Below are 19,693 nucleotides of genomic sequence, written 5' to 3'. Positions count from 1 at the left end.
CGAAATAGCAGAAGCCCTGAATATGACGTGATTTGAATGCTAAACACAATTTCCAGGCACAGAAGACAGGAAGAGCAAAAACGGAATTTCCATTGGCATAACATATATAATTAGCAGGAAGACTAATTTTACATGATGATATATACACCTAATTGCTGTTGTCCCTGTTACACTGATGTTCTACAAGCCCCAACTGTTAGGACTACCTAAACTATAAACTACTACATCTTTTTAAACATGAAAAGAATGAAGTAAGAATAAACCCCCACCAAATCAAATTAAGCTGCCCCCTGCCTACGAAAGTACATATATCCTCCTTTTCATCTATTATTCCAGTCTCCGATATCTAGAATTTCGGATCTCAGTAGTCTGATTTAAAAAGCTTTGTCCGAGGCTTTAAGGTAACGTTACCAAAGGGTCGCTCCTGTTCTACATGGATGTAATCTCTTGTTTTAAGAACCTGCAAGGATTTTATAGTAACCCAAAAAAAATAAAAAGAACAAATGTTCAGACGATGAACATGTTAGAAAACATAGCAAAATCAGAACAAAAGAAAAGCTATTAAGCTTTAAATGCAGTACGAGAGAAGCAAGAAAATTGCTGTTTAGTTATAAGGTCGGTGGATTGGAAAGAAAGTCCTAAGAAGGCTGGCATAGAAGAAACGTCGTCATGCACAAAGACAGCACCATGTATCAAATAGCAAATACATGTATATACATAAACCTCTGTAGATGCAGCCAACAACAAAAGATTTTTTTTATTTAGTTTTAGTTGTGGTTATTTATGTTGTGAATTTGGATAAATGACATGCATCATTTGCAGGAGAATCGAGTCAGGCTGAGTAAAGCTCAAAGAACAACATATGTCTAACTGAATACTTGAATAATAGACTAAAGCCGATTCAATTGTTCCCATAATTCTGTGTCAATAAAACAAAATTGAAAAAAAAAAAGGGTATAATAAAGTAGTGATGTTTGAATGCAATAAAATATTTTAAACTAAGCATCAAACAAACAACTAACATACCAAAGTCTCAAAAAACATCCTTGACGCCTCCTTGCGGGTTTTACCAATCAACAGATTGTCCATGGGAAAAGCCTTCTTACCGCATTCCGCCTCTTTTACAAACACTGTTTGGAGATACTTGGCAACAGCTCTATAAACAAGAAATCAGAAAAACTATTAAGCTGAACGGTCACACTTATTTGGTGTTTCTAATAGTCAAGATTGTGATGCTAAAAGCCTAAAATAGCAACGAAATCCAGAACAGATCATGAAGAAGAAACCAACATCCTAGTTCACAACATGGCATTATCACAGCCAAGCCAAAGATGCATGACTTAGCATGTAAAACCTGTCCAAGCATCCCAATGTACAAACAAACAGGCAGCTTCATCATCACCAACCCCTTTCCCCTCAAATGCAAACAAATGAAAGACACACAGAAGAATAAAAAAAGAACATTAAATGGACAAGATAGTCCCTAAGAAATTGAAAGTTCATCATAAAATGTTAGGTAATTCCATCCACTTCTCAAGCATAACAGTTAGGTAATTCCATAACTAACATCAAAATGGACCACCTAGATGAAATGGCATGACGTCTATAAACGAAAATCACCTCATTTGACATGGAAATCAACATCCAACATGCCAATTTAATAGTAAGCTCAAAACTGGTGAAATTATCACATTAACCACCCAGCTATCTACATATAACAAATGTGCAATGACAAAAGCAGTTCCACATAATCAACAGTAACGACAAAACACCTTCAAAAGGTGAGCATTTGGGATAACTAGGATATGAAGATACAGAGACATATAAAAAGAAATCAACTCTCAAGCAATGATCATCATGCAATGCACATGACCCATACAAGAGAACCCATTCGCCATTGTAATGAAGCCCTGCAAGAAAGCAGCAACCTCTTGCCAAGTTGTTCAAGCAATAAAGAGAGAGTTCCTTTTCAGTCATACACCTAGAAATTTGCACCAGAAGGTAAAAATAGATAAATTTTAACACAGCATCCAGAGAGAAGTTTTAACACAGTAAAATAACTACCTCGTACGGGTAGACCACCCACTGTTCTCGATAAAACGAATTTCTTCAGCATTCGGTGTATAGTCATCAGTTACTTCAGCTACTTCGTCATCATCAAAATTAAGAAACTCTGAACAACAACGGCAACAATGCATCAAGCCAAGGATATATACAATTATAGATAAAAGTTCACACAGGTTTCCTATCAAATAAGAGCCAAGCTGTTCCTAGACAATTCAAGTTGTCAGATGGTTGTTGACACACGTAAAGCACTTTTGTTGTATACTTGAATAAGAATTGCTATTTTGAAAAATCCTTTTGACCTATTAAACTTTTAACCATACATCACATGCATCAAAGTTTTCTAAGCCAAGCCTTGTGAGGCTTTTTCCATCTCCTAAGCCTTCTCCTCAAGCTGTTTTGCAATACACTTACTTTATAAGTGTGGCTTGGGCAGAAATACTAATATTAGCAGCAGAGCAAAAAGAAAGAAGGAAACCTGTGTCATTAGCAGTAGCCGAATAATTTAAGTCCTGCATCAATAAAAGGTATTATAAACAGGCTCAAAGTGGAGAGAAAGAAACCGTAAAATCGCCTTCAAAATTGATGGAAGGTTTCAGCTTAATTTCTCTGAACATAAAACAACTATCAGAATCAAAGCATTCCTTTTCTCCCAAAAAAATATTGTAAGGAAACCACAAATTGAGGTAGGTAAACTGCAATAAGTAAATATGAAATGAAGTGACATATACTTGGTGCATCTAAAGAAGATACAATCTATACAAGGGGTTAAAATGAATTCCTTTCCCTTTTATCTCTCTACCTGAGATCAAAGCAATGGACGAAAAATTTCACAAATTAACATGTTTCAGCATTGATCAAGTCCAGAAAGAAAAGAGTCATAAAAACTGAAAAGAGGTAGAAATACTGATGTATGCTTATTTGCTACCTACAACAATTTCCCGTTTTTATACATGCTTACCCAGCTGCCTAACCTTTATATTGTCCCACTGCCCCCAAAAATGAAAGCCATAGAAGACAAGGAGAAAATGGTTATTGAGTGACAAGAATGTCCTTTGACTTCATCTCATGTACTGAAAGACACATTCTCCCCCAGTTTTCAAAATGAAATTTAGTTGCATAATCAACAGCAGAGTGAACTTTCACACTGCATTATCAAAAGTCCCAAACCATTCCCAAAAAACAGGTTTAGCAATTATAAGCAGGAAAATTTCTGATCTTCTATCCTAACCTAAAAAAACAGTAAAGAACCTTAAAAATTGTCCATTTGAAAATGAAAAATGTTGTCAAAGTATGCGTAAATCCTGTGATTAGAGATATTCATCTTCTTTCAGGGTCATCGTCTTAAAAGGTACTTCTCTTTATTTTCCTGACAGTACAAACTCCAAAGTCATTTCCTTTACGCGACATAAAAATTTCACTAAACAACTGCTATTTGCCAGGAACTTTACATCACTCTAAAAGGGTGATACACATTCTGCAACAAGCACTAATAAACTAGGACATGCTCCCTATAAATTCAATCTGATGCAATTAATTGCCACTTATTAAATGTATAAAGAACACCAAGAAATTGTAAAAATCAGAAAACAAGTTCAAAAGAAAACTACTCTATGTGTTATTCAATATCAAGTCAAATGCAAGACCAATGAACGTGCTAAAAGTTATCCCTCAAGAACACTTACCGTGGAAACAGCAACCAAGTTGTAAAGAAGAATGTACAGCAGCATACAAACCACAAGAAACATAATTCAAGAACATAGGACATGCTTCCTCATAAACTCAAACGTACAAGTACAGAACTAAAAAGGTCAGTCATAGAAGACTTACCTCACGATCATGTGCATCGATGAGAGAAATTTCTGGATCAACCGTGCTGTCACCATAAGAACCATGCTGCATTGGATGTTGCACTTCATGAAAAGTAGCAGCTTGCCAACTAACATTTTCTCGAGCACTAGATGTGCTGATAATTGGTCGTTCACCGACTATACCATCACAGATCTGGTCATTAGTTTCCACTCTTCCATCCATATCTCTTGCCATTTCGATTGAAGAACCAAAAGCATTATTTTCCAACACTAGACAATTGGTATCTCTTTCAGTTTCTGCTGTTGCACCACCTTGGATGGCGTCCAGTGAAAATCCATCTCCTACACTAGCTTCAGTTTCGAGTGAAACAACAAAAGCATCAGCTTTATATGTGTCATCATTATCATCATTTACTTTTCCAATAACTCCATCCGCTGCTGAATTGTCCACCCCAACACATTCTGATTGTCGCTTCTCATCAGATGAAAGAAGCAGTTCATCCATCCGCAACAGATCATCCATCTCACTCCTTTTATCAAGTGAAGCAGTCTGGACTCTGTCCATGTCACCAATATCACCTGAGACAAGATTATTTTTCTCAAACTCAAGCAGAGAAGCAGGATTTACTGCTCCAGCAATTGAACTTCTACCATCAATTTCAGTTTCAGCTAAATTCTGAAAATGCTCAGGCTCAGCTAGTACTAAATCTTCACCAGTCTTCATTTGCACTTCCTTGCTGTTATCATCCATATTTGGGTCACAATCTTCACCAACCTTATTATCATTTAGTTCACAAGTCTGAGCTGGTTGCATTTCACCATTATCTCTAGCTGTTGCAAGTACACCACCACCATCGATCTCACTTGCCACAGCTTGCTGTCCACTGGAGTCCATAGTATTTTCAATACAAAGGTTTTCAGCATTCTCTTCATTTACTGAAGTTAGTTTCAGGTCTGTCGCTGATGTCAGAGTAGCATCATTTTCTTCATTCTTACAGATTGTGATTCCACTTATATCATATCTTTGATTATGAAGACAGGCCAAGCATATTGACACTCCTGGAGCCAACAAAAAGAAAAGGTCAATGCAGTTGAAGCAGACAGCTGATAAATATATTTTCAGCATTGAGTTGTAAAAACATCATTCAGATGTACATCTCCACAGGCAAAAATTGGCACCAAGAATCTCAAATATGCTCAATCTCAAAAAATACAAACACAAAATGGGGAAAAGAAACTTGTGATACAGGGATGACCATTTTGCGATTGCATTGACCATCACATAAGCTACCAGGTGGTACCCATGCTAAAATGAGACTTCTTTAGCAATAATATAGGTACAAAAAGCACCAATGTTCCAAATATGAATCAGATGGGAAGTAGTTGGTAAAGATCAAGATATCTTATAGAAGTTCTAAAAAAGCCAACCACTTACATGGTATGGATGACCAACCCTATGTCATTGCAAGATTAAGAAACAGTGAGTGTTCAATTAGCAATCTAACTAACCCGAAAATATTGAATCCCCAAAAATTTCATCTTCCAAGAACTGCTTTTGGATCATTGCAATTTCAGGGCGTGTGCAGGGAGCTTTCTTTCTTAAGCGGCGTATGTCCTCAGTATTCATCAACTGTTGGCGAATTGTACTTTCACAAAGCAGAAGAAATTCTGTCAGTTATAATAATTTGAGATAGGAAAAGTTTTCTTGTGCCATTAGAAATCAATGAGTGGCATGAAAGTCACTAGATACTTTTCCAAGAAAATACAGAGGATAGACCATCAGGGACATGGCTTTCAAAATCATATATAGACACCAAAATTTACATATTGCACAGAATAGACCATTTATATAAACTGGTAGAGGCAGCAAGAGAAACAAAAAGTAACAAACTAAATTGTTTAACTAATAAGTCACCAACAAAGCAAGCAGATGTAAGAGCCAGAAGTCCGCAATTTTGCTTCTAACACCAGATGAAGTAAACAATATACACAATAAGCAATTTTCTTTCCTTTTGAATAAGCAGAAGACCTAAAATCTCTCTTTCCTCCTCAATTAAATTCCTATGTGCTGAAACAATCATCACCCAGAATTTGATTCCAAAGAATTGGACTATCAAACAGCTATCATGTCTGGAAAATCAACAGGCATATAATAGAGAAAAACAACATACTCGCCATGCAAAACCATGGTATCATCCATGAGAACCTTCCTTTTTGAGGTACTGGTCCGTGGAGCTGATCGATGGCGCTTCAGAGAGGTTATCTCAGAAGGAGGCGGTGTTGGCTTCATTTTCAAAACAGAAGATTTCCTTCCAACTGAAGTAACAAAATTTTGATTAGATTCAAAGGCAATTAGAAGCATGGTCAAAACCAGAAAAAGAAGCCAATCCTATTCTTAAGCCAACTTAGGCAAGAAAAAAAGGAAGATTTCCACTCTACCTAAAATGGAAGACAGCAAATCATCGTCATCAGGAACAGCCTCTACCGTTTTTTTGGTGCGCACTGCCCTAGAGGACTCCACTGAATTTAGACTCTGCTCAGTAAGCGTACTTTCAGTGTAACTACGCTTCTTTCCAGAAACAATTCTGCTCCCAGCATCACTTTCATCCACGCCTCCCACATCTCCTGGTGTAACCTCCATCAACATGCTCCTTGGTCGATCACCAAACCCTTCAGGTACTGATAACAATTTCTCAGGTGCAGGCAAATCAATATCCCCGGAACTTTTTAAATTACCAGAACCTGCATGAATGTCTTCAAGTGAAGCAGGTACTGTCGTATGGTTTTCCTTTAAACTTTGTCCTGAATCATCAACTGAGTTACATATTTCACCTGGGAAATCCTAGACATGTTTAATATCAAACTAAAAAAAAAATAATTCAAAATTCATGATTATATTATAACACCAACCTTGCACCACAGTAGAATCCCCAGAAGCCTGCAATATCTCCACTGTTTTAGAAGTTTCCAGAGGTAGAGCAGCTCTATCGGATGGTTCAAGATCAACACTATGTTCAGCTACAGCATGCGAAGAATCAAGCTCACCTAATTCCGCATTACACGACCTAAGAACATGAATTTGATCACAGGGAACTCCATTCTCAAGAACCAGGTTTGAATTTTGAGAATTTTTAGGCTCAACACATGCTATACTTTCAGGCCTCTCAAGGCCAGATGTACCCAGTAATTCAGCTCCAAACTCCAATCCATCTCTAGGAGAGGATGGTCTTTCCGAAATTGCATTATTATTCATATTATTAGATTTTTCTCCACCTTCGGTTACTTGCAAGCATGAACTAGCCGAACCTAAAACACCCTCGTCAAACCCTTCAGAGATAACTCCAGTGATTTCTCCATGGTCATCATGGGACAGACGAAAGGATGGAACATCATCCACAATTTTGACATTTCCACAACGTGATTCTTTTTCCCTGTTCAAACTATCAGAAATTGCAATTGCATCATCTGCCAATTTTGGTCCCTGACAGACGACTCCAACTCCAGCTACAGCATGATCATTTGATGACATGTCCTCAGTGTTAACTTCACTAGGAGACACGCCTGGTTTAATCCCCAAATCACTTGAATGAAACCCATTCTCCTCACAAGGCACAAAAGGAGCCACATCAGTATTAGTGTCAATAGGTATTGACCAACCAACCATATGCTCATTCCCTTGGTGAAGATTTGATCTGCTGAAAGTGTTCTCCAAGTTCTCCTTCACTGCAGATTCCATCAAATGGTTATCTTCAGATTCAATATGATCATCACATGCCGACGTCTCTTGTACATTAGATAAGTTAGGCTCTTCAACAAGTCCAGGAGTACGAGGAGCCTGAGCATAGTCCATCAGATCTGCATCTTCATTAACATCTTCAATCTGCTTGAACAAAATCATAGTCACTAAGACCAAGGAACTAATCCACTAAAGATCAAATTATGCCAAGTATTAATATTGAGAATGCATAAAAAAAAAAATTACCATCCATCTTAGTACAAAGGACTCCATTCAACATAAAGGGTCATTTAAGGTAGGGAGATAAAAACTAATTCAAAGCGCAACATTGCCCTCATGTTCAAACTTACCACTGTTTCAGGGTTCGCAGGCATCCCTTGATGATCTTCATCTAGCTTCAGAGGTGTCATTGAATGGACAGATGCCTGGGGATCAGCACTGAAATCAGAAGGAAAAAAATATATATATCAGAAACGATGTATCATTTAAATATAAAGATAAACCTCACAGAGTATGATAAGAGGATTGAAGATCTTATTCACCAGATCATTAAACTGGAGTTAAATCTACATGTACCAGTAAAAAAAAGGAAGACTAAGTCGTATCAGCAAGACTGAGCTAAGCCACTACTCTGTGGTTTTAAAATCAGAAACGCAAACACACGAATGTACATGTAATAGAGGATGACGGCATACTTGTGTAACCATGACATTACAACTACAGAACACAGCATAAAAGATTGACTGAACTATAAAATATATCAATTTCCAAAAGCACATTACAAATCAAGACAATATTTGAATAAGAAACGAAGCAACCAACTACCACCATCCTCATATCAAATTTCTCCAACGCCAAATCAGCAGTAATTTTATGTTTACAGAGGTAACCAGATCAGCAATAGTCTGGAGTTATACCTGTGTCTATCCTGAAGTGTGAAGACATTTGTCATATGATTCCCAAGAAACACTTGAAAAAATATATAAAATCCACTAAACATAAATTTATGAGCTTCATGCAGACATTATATAATTGCTTGAATATAAGATGCATTATGCTTGAAAATGACACCATAAAACTCACAGATAACAAAAGAACACCAAGTACAATACAAGTACAAAGGAAGATTAGTGGAAAATGAAAAAAGACCCAAGCTCCATTTCCCCAAGGTTTCAGAGTGTACATTGTATCTTTCTCAAAATATGACTATAGCTCCAATGAGTAAATTCTAGAAAATGCGTTCACACATAATAAACTTGTAAAATATTCTACCAAAAACAAAAATGACCTTCATACTGATCTATTGTGCAGAGTGAAGACAGCGAAAGGGCAAACACATAGCAGTTAAGGACTTTATGATGCTAAAGTGAAACTTACACCTCATTAAATGAAACCTATAATTAGACGGCAAAATCTTTCCCAAATTTTTAAAAAATTTTGAGAAAATAATCCAACAAGAGACTACCCCTTTTTATGGCAAGAAGGCTCATTAAAGGTAATAGTCTAAAGTTTTCATGCCCCAAAAATTCTACTCTCTTATATCATGTGCAATTACATATATCATGAGAAACTATAAGCACAAAGCTATGCATATTAGCATGCAGGAGTCCAATAGTGACAATATAAATCAAACAAAGCATACTTGTAAAGGAAAATGGTCGAGTAACAGGAAGGAGAACAGAGAGTATAAAAGATGAAAATGATTAGGGGAAAAAAAACTTAAATAGGCCAGAGCCCCGTGGGTGGTTGTAGAAAAATCAACCTTCTTACTCTAAGAACGTCGCTTGCTAGTATCATAACTGAGCAAAGTAAGGTGCAAGATAAGATTAATGTATTTTATACCACATTAAGAATAAAGAGAAAACAAACACAAAAACGTGCATTCTTATGAATTTGATACTTCTGTTATTCAAATGTAAAAAGCCATACTCGCACTTCACTTCTCAAATCATGTGTTTTTTATTATATCCTGTGAAAATATTAGAGAACCAGAAAATTAAAAGAGTTCACATTTTCCCCATCATTTGATGAAGGAACATAGCGGAATACAGGTTAAAAAAATTCAACTCTTCCTCAAATCCATCAGATAGGGCATGGTTTCAGTCATTCTAAATCAGCAAATTATAGGTTTCCTTTGCTAAATGTAGATATGAGGAATTATTGTCTGCTTTTCACTTCTGCTTATAGCTGATTTTAGGCTGAAAAAATCTGATTGCAAAAAGTAGCCTAGAAGTGCTATTGAAATCAATTTTTAGATCAAAAGCACAACTTTCATTTTAGCCATTTCTTCAATATTAACTCTCTTATAATCAACTTTAGGAAAGCTGAAGCAAGTAAATTCCCTTAGTGGTAGCTCCAAAAGAAAATCAGTTTCATTGGCAACATCATCTTTTCTCATCTCACTTAAAGCGAAACAAGGAAAGATAAAAACTTCATACTTCCCTCATTTTTTTCTTCTTGTTGTCCCAAAGAGACAGTCCTAAACAAGCCTAACCAAAAGAGAGGGAAGGACGGCAAACAAGAAATAATAGGGTATCAGATTCAGATAGTAATCCAAACACACACACACACAGAGAATAACAGTCTACCTCAAACCAGAATGGCCTGCAACATCAATCTTGCCCATTAATAATTCCTGTGATCATGGAAAGTGAAGTTTAGTGAGGATAAGAGTTGCAATTAGTATTAATATCGTTCATATTATACTGGACAGATGTTTTGCCAGTCAGTGTTGTCTATGAAATCATTTTAAGCGTCTAAGATATAATTATATAGATGTAGGCCCACCATTGATACTAAAGGCTGTAAAATCATAATCAACCAAGTATATAGAATCTTGGAATCCAATTGATCGAAAATCTCAGATAAAACTTAGTTACAAAATTAAAACATCATTGGTGCTCAAGTTTTCACCCTTTGTTGGGAACAGAACCTATTCACATAGGGAGACAAGTAGTATACTGATTAGGTAGAAAAACAATTTTTTTTCTCACCCCTAGAGCCATGCATTTCTAGCCTGCAATGCAGTATAAACTTCACCAGGCAGTATACTTGAAAGTATTGAAATATAAAATTAAGCTTCAAAACTCTGACTGACTTTCATAAGGATGGAGGAATTTACAATTACAGGTGTACAGGAGATACAGAATTTGAAGAGTACTAAAAACAAAGAACTTCTCTGTATATTTCTAGTCACTAATGACTATCCATACAATACTCCCATTACCCACACCCGCTTCCATCTCTTTTTCTCACAGATAATTTCATATGTTATTCAATTAAGAGTGAATGGCCAAAACGGTCACTAAACTAGTCAAAATGGCATCATTTGGTCACTCAATTTTTGTAGCTAAAAAGGTCACTGAATTCCATGACAACCTAAATTTTCAACAACAACCTAAAGTTACTTCCTTTGCAGACTTAGCAACAGCTACAGCCTAAATTCAATGACAAAGCCCCAGATCTGGTAGAGTGGGAAGGAAGGAAGAGGAATGGCGGAAAGGAGGGGAGGGGAAGGGAAGAAGAGAGAAAGGTGATGGAATTGTGCAATAGTGGAGGGGGGTTGTGAAGAAGTAGAAAGAAGAAGAAGAGGATGCTGCTGGTGATTTTTTTTTTTTTTGGCAATAGTGGAGGTGAGTGGTGAAGAAGCAGAAAGAAGAAGAAGAAGAAGAAGAAGAAAAGGAATCAATCTACTTTTAGATCTAAGGCATGGCTTGCGAGGGGAAAGCAGGTTGGCCATATTTTTTGGACATTTTTGCCCCCGCACAAATATTCCTTCAATTAAAATACCCATGTAACCAGATGATTCACCAGTAAAAATTGACAAAATGACTTGGACGGCGCGTATTTTCCAGTTTAGCAACCTTTTTGGCCACAAAAAAAGTTAGGCGATTAAGCGATGCCATTGTTAACAGTTGAGTGACCATTTTGGCCATTCACTCTTCAATTAATTTTAACACCTTTCTCTGTTCTCAGTTTCTAAGAAGCAATAGAAAATCTCACATTTAACACAAGGGTAACATGACCATTACCAAGAGTAGCAATTAATTCAGATAATAATTAAAAACTTAAGTCCAATTTACCACAATTCCACCACAAAAAGATAAGAATTAATGATACAACACAAAAACTTCAACTGTAATTAGCTTTTATCTTGACTTACTGATAACTTCATGAGAGAAAAATTGAAAGGAAAATTGCAAGTCCGATTTCACAGCTGCCATTAAATGTAATTCCTGAAAATGTCTAACCATTCCTTTTCAGGCTTAGAACTACAGTCTGCTTCTGTTTTTATGAATGAACTTCTAACTTTGGGGCACGTATAAGTTGTGTTCAGCTGTGTTCTAGCCTAAGCTGCATGCTTACAGAATGTCCTCACTTTCCCAGATCCAATATGAAAATACATCACAAAGAACTGCATCTAACTCGGAGTCCAAAAATGACAAAACTCTCCAACCATGGTAGATGGACAATGTCCAACACATCGTGTTGTATATGTTTAGATAAATAGTAGTTTAGTTCTAAAAGCGCAGACCTCTAGATAAAAAAAATTAAAATGTAATACTATAAAAGATTTATTAGTAGTTTTTATTTGTACTAATCTTCCTCGATAGAGCAATAATTCAAAAGCAACATAGCACAAGAAATGCTACCTCGTCGAGATCTAGGCCTGAAGTATCCCCATCACCAAACCTCTCTGAAAATATACAAATGAAGCAGCACCAAAATCAGCTATTAATGTATGAAAATCAATAGCAAAAGATATCACAAGAAAGAATATCGAGCAAACTAAGAACAACTAGATCTTTTTTTGGCCACAGCCCACCAAGCCAATTAGTACAAAGTAATGACACTAACCATCCAGTCCAAACTGAGACGTCGAATAAACCACACCCTCCATGTTATCTTGAAGGGTGATCTGTTCCCTCGAACTAATGTGATGATCCACAAAATTACTGCATAAATTGTCATCAATGAATCAATATTGCATCTCACTGGTAACATACAGTACTCTTGATGAAACACTTTGGCTTCAAAAAAAAAAAAACCAACTAAATACACCATAATTATAAATCACAAGCATAAAAAATATATGACATTTATCATGCATATGCAGTTAATCTTCAACCTCAAAGAAGTCTACAGTTCACATTTGACCTGAAAAATGAGGTGATGTTCTATATGGAAAAATGGTACACTTGTCGAGGCATAACTTCATGATGGAAAGAACACAAAACATGAAAGAACCAACCCCTGAAAGATGTCATTATCTGGCAGCTCAAAATCATCAAGATCGAAAGTCTCTGGCAAAGTGATTGAGTTATAAGGTGCCTTAGATTCTTCAGGAGGTAAATCTACAGCAGTGGAGCGAAAAGCTTGCTTGATCTTAAGCAAAGCCTCACTGCAATCATCAAAAAGGTAATTGACCTTCCTAGAGTATATCCTCACTACGCCAAGTAGAAGATGGCTTGACAACCGCAATGCAATGGGAACATCAGGGCAAAGAATTGAATCTGTTGTAGATATGAATCAGAAGCTCCATAAGAATAAACGAGTCTTACACAGAAAATCACAAGTATACAAAGGAAAAAAGGAAATTAAAATTGGTAAATATGAGCAAGCCAATTAATAATTGACTTTTCAGAGAAGAATAATGCAAATGTAACACACTTGCATACTAAAATACATGGCAAAAATTTCTAATATTTTGCAGCCAGCAACATTCATTTGAAAAAAAAAGGACAATATGAGCTTTAATAACTTGCAACTCCATATGCAGGAGACACTTGGATACTCAATGACTAGAGAAGAATTGCACCAAAAATGAGACATCTACAGCAGTTATGTCAAGCTAAATAGGTGCTTAGATTCACACTTGTTTCAGCTTAAGTTCAAACCCAAGGCACTGGTGAAAACTTTGCATTTTAACAAAGCAGGATAGCCCTAGAAAGCACAACAAAAGAGACAAAAAATGCACATACAAGAACAGCAGATATAATTGGAAATGGTATGCAAGAAAATCATCATAATCTATTGAATGCAGTACAGAATTTCTAGATGGCCACCAGTCAAATAGAATTCAGAACCTCAAAGAGTAGTAATTGCTGCATGCTGCAGGACTACTCCATAGACAAATATAATATAAACAACCGCACACATAATTTGATAGAGTTACAATTGTATACATAAAATTATCAAGGACAATATCAAGAACCTTTTTGCTTTTTCTGTTTCGATCATAGTTTGGATAACAGTTTTTGAGTAGCTAAGCAGCAATTTGGCAAAACTTCTAAAACTGATCACTGCATCTTCATAGAATTCAACTAGAATTGGGTGATACTATAATTATTTCAATGACTATTGGATGCACTGAAGTTTCAATCTGAACCAAACATAGGGCTGTGGAGGATTTAAATTGTAGCTGTCAGTGAAACTTTGATTAATCATTACTTTTGTACGCCTTGAATGCAGTAAAGTTTTAAGCTTGAATTGAAGATAAAGTTCATTGAGGTTTTAAAATGTAGCAGTCAGCAAAATGTTGGCTACAAGACAAAGGTAGGAAATACTTTGTTTTAAATGAACAAACATCAAGAGAAAAGCAGAGATTGCACGCCTTCGGTTTAGCAAAATAGCACGTTAAAGAATTGTATCCAAAGCGTGCAGAACACATGTAATACTAATGAAATTTCAAATGTCTTAGCTATAACAGAAGACCTACTTTAATTTGTACATAAAAATGACTTTACTGCTTTTACATATGTTATTCAATTCCGATTTACTTTCCCATAATCATTACAAAACACTTAAACCCATTTTGAACTCCACAAAAGTCAATTATTGCGAAATTTCTGTAACCCATACTGAAGGCCTTGTTCTAATCTGATTATTGTGAGAGAGAGGACACCATTAACCAATTACAATTGACGCGATAACAAGTTTTAGATTCTACTATTTGGTCATTCACACTCGGGTCATTCAACATGTGTGCATAAACAAGAAAATGAGGAGGACAGGCCATTCCAAAAGAACCTCCTTTTTCTTTTTATGTGACTTGAGCATACCAAATAAAGCCAAATTCTCAAATCTGGTCCATAGTATGGTTTAATCAATCTAGAAACTTTTACTTGATCAATCTGGAAACTTTTAAATCAATCTAGAAACTTTTACTTAATTTGCTCTGCAAATGAAAATAGTTTCCCAACTTGTTTGTACATCTCCAATGGTACATATTCAACATATACCAATCTGCTAATAGCATTCTACCTCCTAACTAATGACGCCAACAATTGATTGAAAAGTACAAATCCATAACATGTAAAAAGGTGACAAACTAACAAATTAAATATATTATTCCAATGCTTTCCATCAGAATGAAACACAGAATAACACTCTCAAGTTAAGATTTCAATATTGGTACTTAAGGAACTAAAAGTTCTCGTCGTCACAACTTTGTCGCATGCCAAACGCAAAATGGTATCCTTAATTTAGAATTACACGTTTGGTACTTATGCTTCAATCTCATTCGCCAAACGCATAATGGTATCTTTAATTTAGAATTACACGTTTGGTACTTATGCTTCAATCTCATTCACCAAAAACTTAATTGACGCCAGTTACCGTCCATATAGCTAATCAACAAATTGGCATAATAGGACATGATCTAGCTAATAGAAACAAAATGAAACCAATCGGAAAGCTTCAACAAGGTGAAGCTATAGAATATTTTCAAAACTAAGCTCACACTCCTCACTTAATAACATCAAGACACATATAACGGTGACAAATTTCTATTGGAAACAGATGCGGCATATTTGAGCACCATTTTCAACAGGGAGATTTCAAATATTGTCGAGGAAAAGAAAACATAAAAATATTCTCAGGAAATAGAGCAGCACAATAAAAAAAAATTTTAAAAATAAGGAAGACCAAAAGAATTTATTATGCCACAAACACAACACTTCCAACGAATGAAAATTTCTTTTTGCCTCCTAAAAGGTAATGACATGAAATTCAGTCAGCCTTGTACTTCAAACAAGTGAGCATAGACCCGGAACCTGAATGTTAGTATGTAAGTATGTATGCATGGAGGGCCCACCATACAGGCAAACTACCTCCCCCCAAACAACTGATTCAAAGAAGTTCAACTTTGTTTGAACCCGTCCAGAAAGTACTAGCCACCGGACAAATCATTCTTTTAATAAACTCTCTACCTTTATTTTAGGGCCAATACGGCAAAGCACATCGAGAATGAGGAACATGACGTCATTGAACATAGATATGTTGCTGAAGCTTATTCTACCTTTACCAAATTGCTTACGAAAGCAAAAAATGATGTGGATCGTATAAAAACAGAAATAATCCAGGCAATAAACGTCTTGTCCTTACGTGGAAGCAGTCTTTATCCAACTAGGAGCACCAAGACCTCATTTATCCATTACATACGCAATCCAAGGATAAGTTTCTGGCATCATTTCCATCGAGATTAAACATGTAACTCTAACTACTATTTGGCAAAAGGTGAGTAAAATATAATGTGTAAACACACAAACATTGCAAGATTTACCAAACTTCATAACGATTGCTATCCTTTCTTCATCCTGGTGATTAACCATTTCAACTTCCACATTTACTCACATACAACATCTTTAAACAATTCTCCCCCCCCCCCCCCCGCCTTACAAAAGAACGTTTTCCTAAGAGATATTCAGACAGCTAATTCATATAGAATCAATTCAAGCTACATTCAAAAAAATGTATAATAGAAGCTTAACACAAATCAGAAACCTGTAAGGATATTTACTTACCTACAGAGTCACCAATATCGGTATCAGCCACCTGATTTTTTCGAAGCTTCCGTTCCAAATGTGCTGCAATCCATATAGTTCCTAAAGGCCCCTTTTTTGCCAATATAAACTGCGAATAAAACATCTTTTCTGACCCACTCTTCCCTTATTACTCCACAAAAATCCAATTTTTTCACCTCAGAAAATTAAAATTCACACTTCTCTACAACAAAACAACAACAGCTTCTAGTAATTCTCCAACTACCCTCTACACATCTACAAACACACCACAACAACCATAATTTACAACACTGTTACCTCATAAACCCGAGAAATGAAAAAATCCCCAAAAACCCTTAACTTAAAAACCCTAATTACACAAACTTCAATCAGGACCGGCCACATCTAAAATCACTTCCAAAAACACCTCAAAGCCCATATTCCCACCAAAACCCTAGAATTTAAGGACGACCAAAAAAAAAAGAACCCAAATTAGCTATAGCTTGAACACCTAGGAAAGCAAAACCCTTAAGCTAGGGTTTCTTCTCAAGTCGTAAAAATCTCCAATTCAGCTGCTCTCACAAAAATTACGAGTAAAGATCCAAACTTGACTTCAAATTAAGCAGCTACAAGCTTCTACTCGAACAATTATCTTCGAAAACTAAGATCGAACTTCGATACTTAAGTAGAAAAGAACAGTATAGTACAAATACATACATACAACTGATCTGTATATATAGGTAGAGAGAAAAGTCGTGAAAGAAGGCGGAAGTAGTGCGTGTAGTGTGTGCAATTCGATCCGAGTGATTGAAATGAGAAGCTGGTACCTCTGATACGCCTAGATTTATTTTTATTTTTTCTTTTCTTTTTCCATCTGAGTTTTTTGGGGATTATATTGCTGGTGCGAATCAGAAGCGCCTTCGTTTTCGAATTTTGAGGATTTTCGAACCGGGGAAAGGTTCAGTGTGCGGCACGTGCGCGTTCGAAATTGGACGTCACCGTCGGATTTATTGCAGCTGTGATGAGATTTAGTGGTTGGGAATTTGAACGGTGGAGATCTAGTGACGAAATCCTCGTCGTCTGGTTGGGTACTGTTTTGAAGTGTACTGCAGCCTGTCCTCGTCAAAACACTGCAGTTACTGTGGGTGTTGACTATTGACGACTGCCCAAACGACACGTATTTTTTATTTATTTCTTTCCTTTTTTTTGTTACACATTTGTCTTTTGTCAGATACTGAAATAAACACACACACTCTTAATTAGACTATGGGTCTGTTTAATAACATAAAAAAGTGCTGAATCTGAACTTTTTCAGACATTCAGATGTTTTGAGTGTTTGATAAATGAAAATACATTTGCTGAATTTGTTAAGTAGTGCTGAACTTGTGTGTATTTTTTTTAGCACAAGAATCCTAACTGAATGCTTAATTCTGATAAGAATTAATAAAATTACTTCAACTATCTTATCTTATCTACCAAATCTACCCTTGTTTATTAATTATATTCAAAATTCTTATCTAATTAAACAACTTAATATTCTCTATCTAATGGTTTTCTATTTATCTTTTCTGCCTTTCTAATGACTTTCACATCTTCTCCATACTCATCATATAATATATTTCATCTTTTATATTAATTTGATTTAAAAACAAATATTATCATTTTCATGCCTAAAAATTTTAAGCTAATTAAATCATAGGTTCTATTTCATTTTTGGATGAAAAGATGTAAGGGCAAAATTGTTAAATTTAACTTATTAAGCATTCAGTATAAATGTTTATCAAACAATATAAATAGGTTCAGCATTAAAATTCAGACATTCATATATTTCTTTTCAGTGCTTAAAATTCAGTAAATTAATTGTTTCAGTATTCAGACTTCAGAATTCAGATTCAATTTTATCAAACGGAACCTAAGCACGAGAGTTACACATTTGTCAGTTGGGATAATTTCAGAAACCTCACGTAAGTTTTTGACAATTTCACTAATATTTCTTGAAGTTTGCAAAATTGTGTAAATCTCCCATAAAGTTAAGGTTTTGATAACAAAATCAATCCAAATAGAAAAACTAATATTGAAAAAGTATTTTAAAAAAAAGAGATAAAATTTTTATTCGATAAATACCCCTTAGGCATATATATATATATATATATATATATATATATGTGTGTGTGTGTGTGTGTTGTATTAATAAAAGAATAAAAAATATTAAAAATTATAAATAATTAATACATGCATTTCACCGCTCAAAAAATTCAAATTTAATAAATTAGGTAACACAAATAAACAGCAAAACTACAATAATGATCATAAGATTCAGCAAAACATACTAGTCATCTCTTTTAACATGATGTTTGTGTATGATTCTTGTGATTTTAAATAGAAAAACTTTCGAATTTTGCCTTTCTTTTCCCTCGTTTCTCTTTTACTTCTATGAAATTACTTTATAACTGTCACAACTTTAAGAGTTAAAATAAACACCTTATGAACAATCTTTTTTTGGCCTGTATTTTATCTTTTATCAAAGTTCTTCTTTCTCACAATCTGTACAACTGATTTTTGGTAATTGTCAAATTCTATTAATCACAAAATAACGTCATTAGATTTATCAATTGGTGTATTTTGTAATTACAAGTCATCGTTCATCATTAAAAAAAATTTCAACTATTATTTCCATTAATTAGTGATTGATAGTTAATTAGTACTCTAATTACTTAATCATTAGATATTAATAAAGGATAAATTAGGAAAAAGAAAGACAAAAGTTTGAAATTTTTTTCCCAAAATCACAAAAATTGTAGCAAATATCATGTCAAATGAGATGACAATTCTATTTTACTGAATCCTGTGATCATTAGTGTAGTTTTGCTGCTTATTTGTGTTGTCTAATTTATTGAATGTTAACTTTTAAAATGGTAAAATGTGTGTATTAATTGTTTATAATTTTTAATTATTTTCGTTCTTCTACTAATATAACTTATATTCATGCATAAGAGGTATTTATGGAACAACAGTTTTATCTCTCTCATTAAAGTACTTTTTTTAATATTATTTTTTAATTGGACTAATTTTGTTATCAAAACTTAAACTCATTGGAGGTTTGTATAATTTTGCTAACTTAGGAAAGGCTAGTGAAATTATCAGAAGCCTTATAGGAGGTTTCTGAAATTATCCCTTGTTTGTTTCTGAAACAATTATCAAGAATGGCTTTTCTCCAAGTGGAAAATTTTAAATTTGGTGTAAAGGTTTTACCTTTCCTCTATTTTGTAAACAAAGAATCTATCATTAATGTAAAACAT

The 19,693-nt window shown here is 35.0% G+C and overlaps 1 protein-coding gene across 6 annotated transcripts; it reads right to left on the bottom strand.

Annotated features, from left to right (window-relative positions):
- Positions 1 to 72: 72 nt before the first annotated feature.
- On the bottom strand, positions 73 to 17,471 carry LOC113708674 (sister chromatid cohesion 1 protein 4-like). 6 transcript variants are annotated; one of them, XM_072065588.1, is made up of 17 exons: positions 16,416 to 17,470; positions 12,863 to 13,124; positions 12,469 to 12,566; positions 12,264 to 12,307; positions 10,200 to 10,246; positions 7,962 to 8,049; positions 6,786 to 7,755; positions 6,315 to 6,707; positions 6,047 to 6,191; positions 5,385 to 5,521; positions 4,527 to 4,934; positions 3,895 to 4,454; positions 2,543 to 2,576; positions 2,065 to 2,173; positions 1,880 to 1,981; positions 1,027 to 1,156; positions 73 to 460 (listed from the first exon to the last, which is right to left on the bottom strand). In XM_072065588.1, exons 1-17 carry the CDS (start codon positions 16,537 to 16,539, stop codon positions 362 to 364), a joined length of 3,750 nt encoding a protein of 1,249 aa, XP_071921689.1. In that variant the 5' UTR covers positions 16,540 to 17,470; the 3' UTR covers positions 73 to 361. The 6 variants fall into 6 exon arrangements, 4 of the variants coding, with proteins under 4 accessions (XP_071921689.1, XP_071921688.1, XP_071921687.1 ...); XM_072065587.1 differs by having other exon boundaries at positions 3,895 to 4,934; positions 6,315 to 6,677; positions 16,416 to 17,471; XM_072065586.1 differs by having other exon boundaries at positions 3,895 to 4,934.
- Positions 17,472 to 19,693: the final 2,222 nt, after the last annotated feature.

This window comes from Coffea arabica, chromosome 9e (assembly GCF_036785885.1).
Source record: "Coffea arabica cultivar ET-39 chromosome 9e, Coffea Arabica ET-39 HiFi, whole genome shotgun sequence".
Lineage (NCBI taxonomy): Eukaryota > Viridiplantae > Streptophyta > Magnoliopsida > Gentianales > Rubiaceae > Coffea > Coffea arabica.
This window is presented reverse-complemented; position numbering and strand designations above follow the sequence as displayed.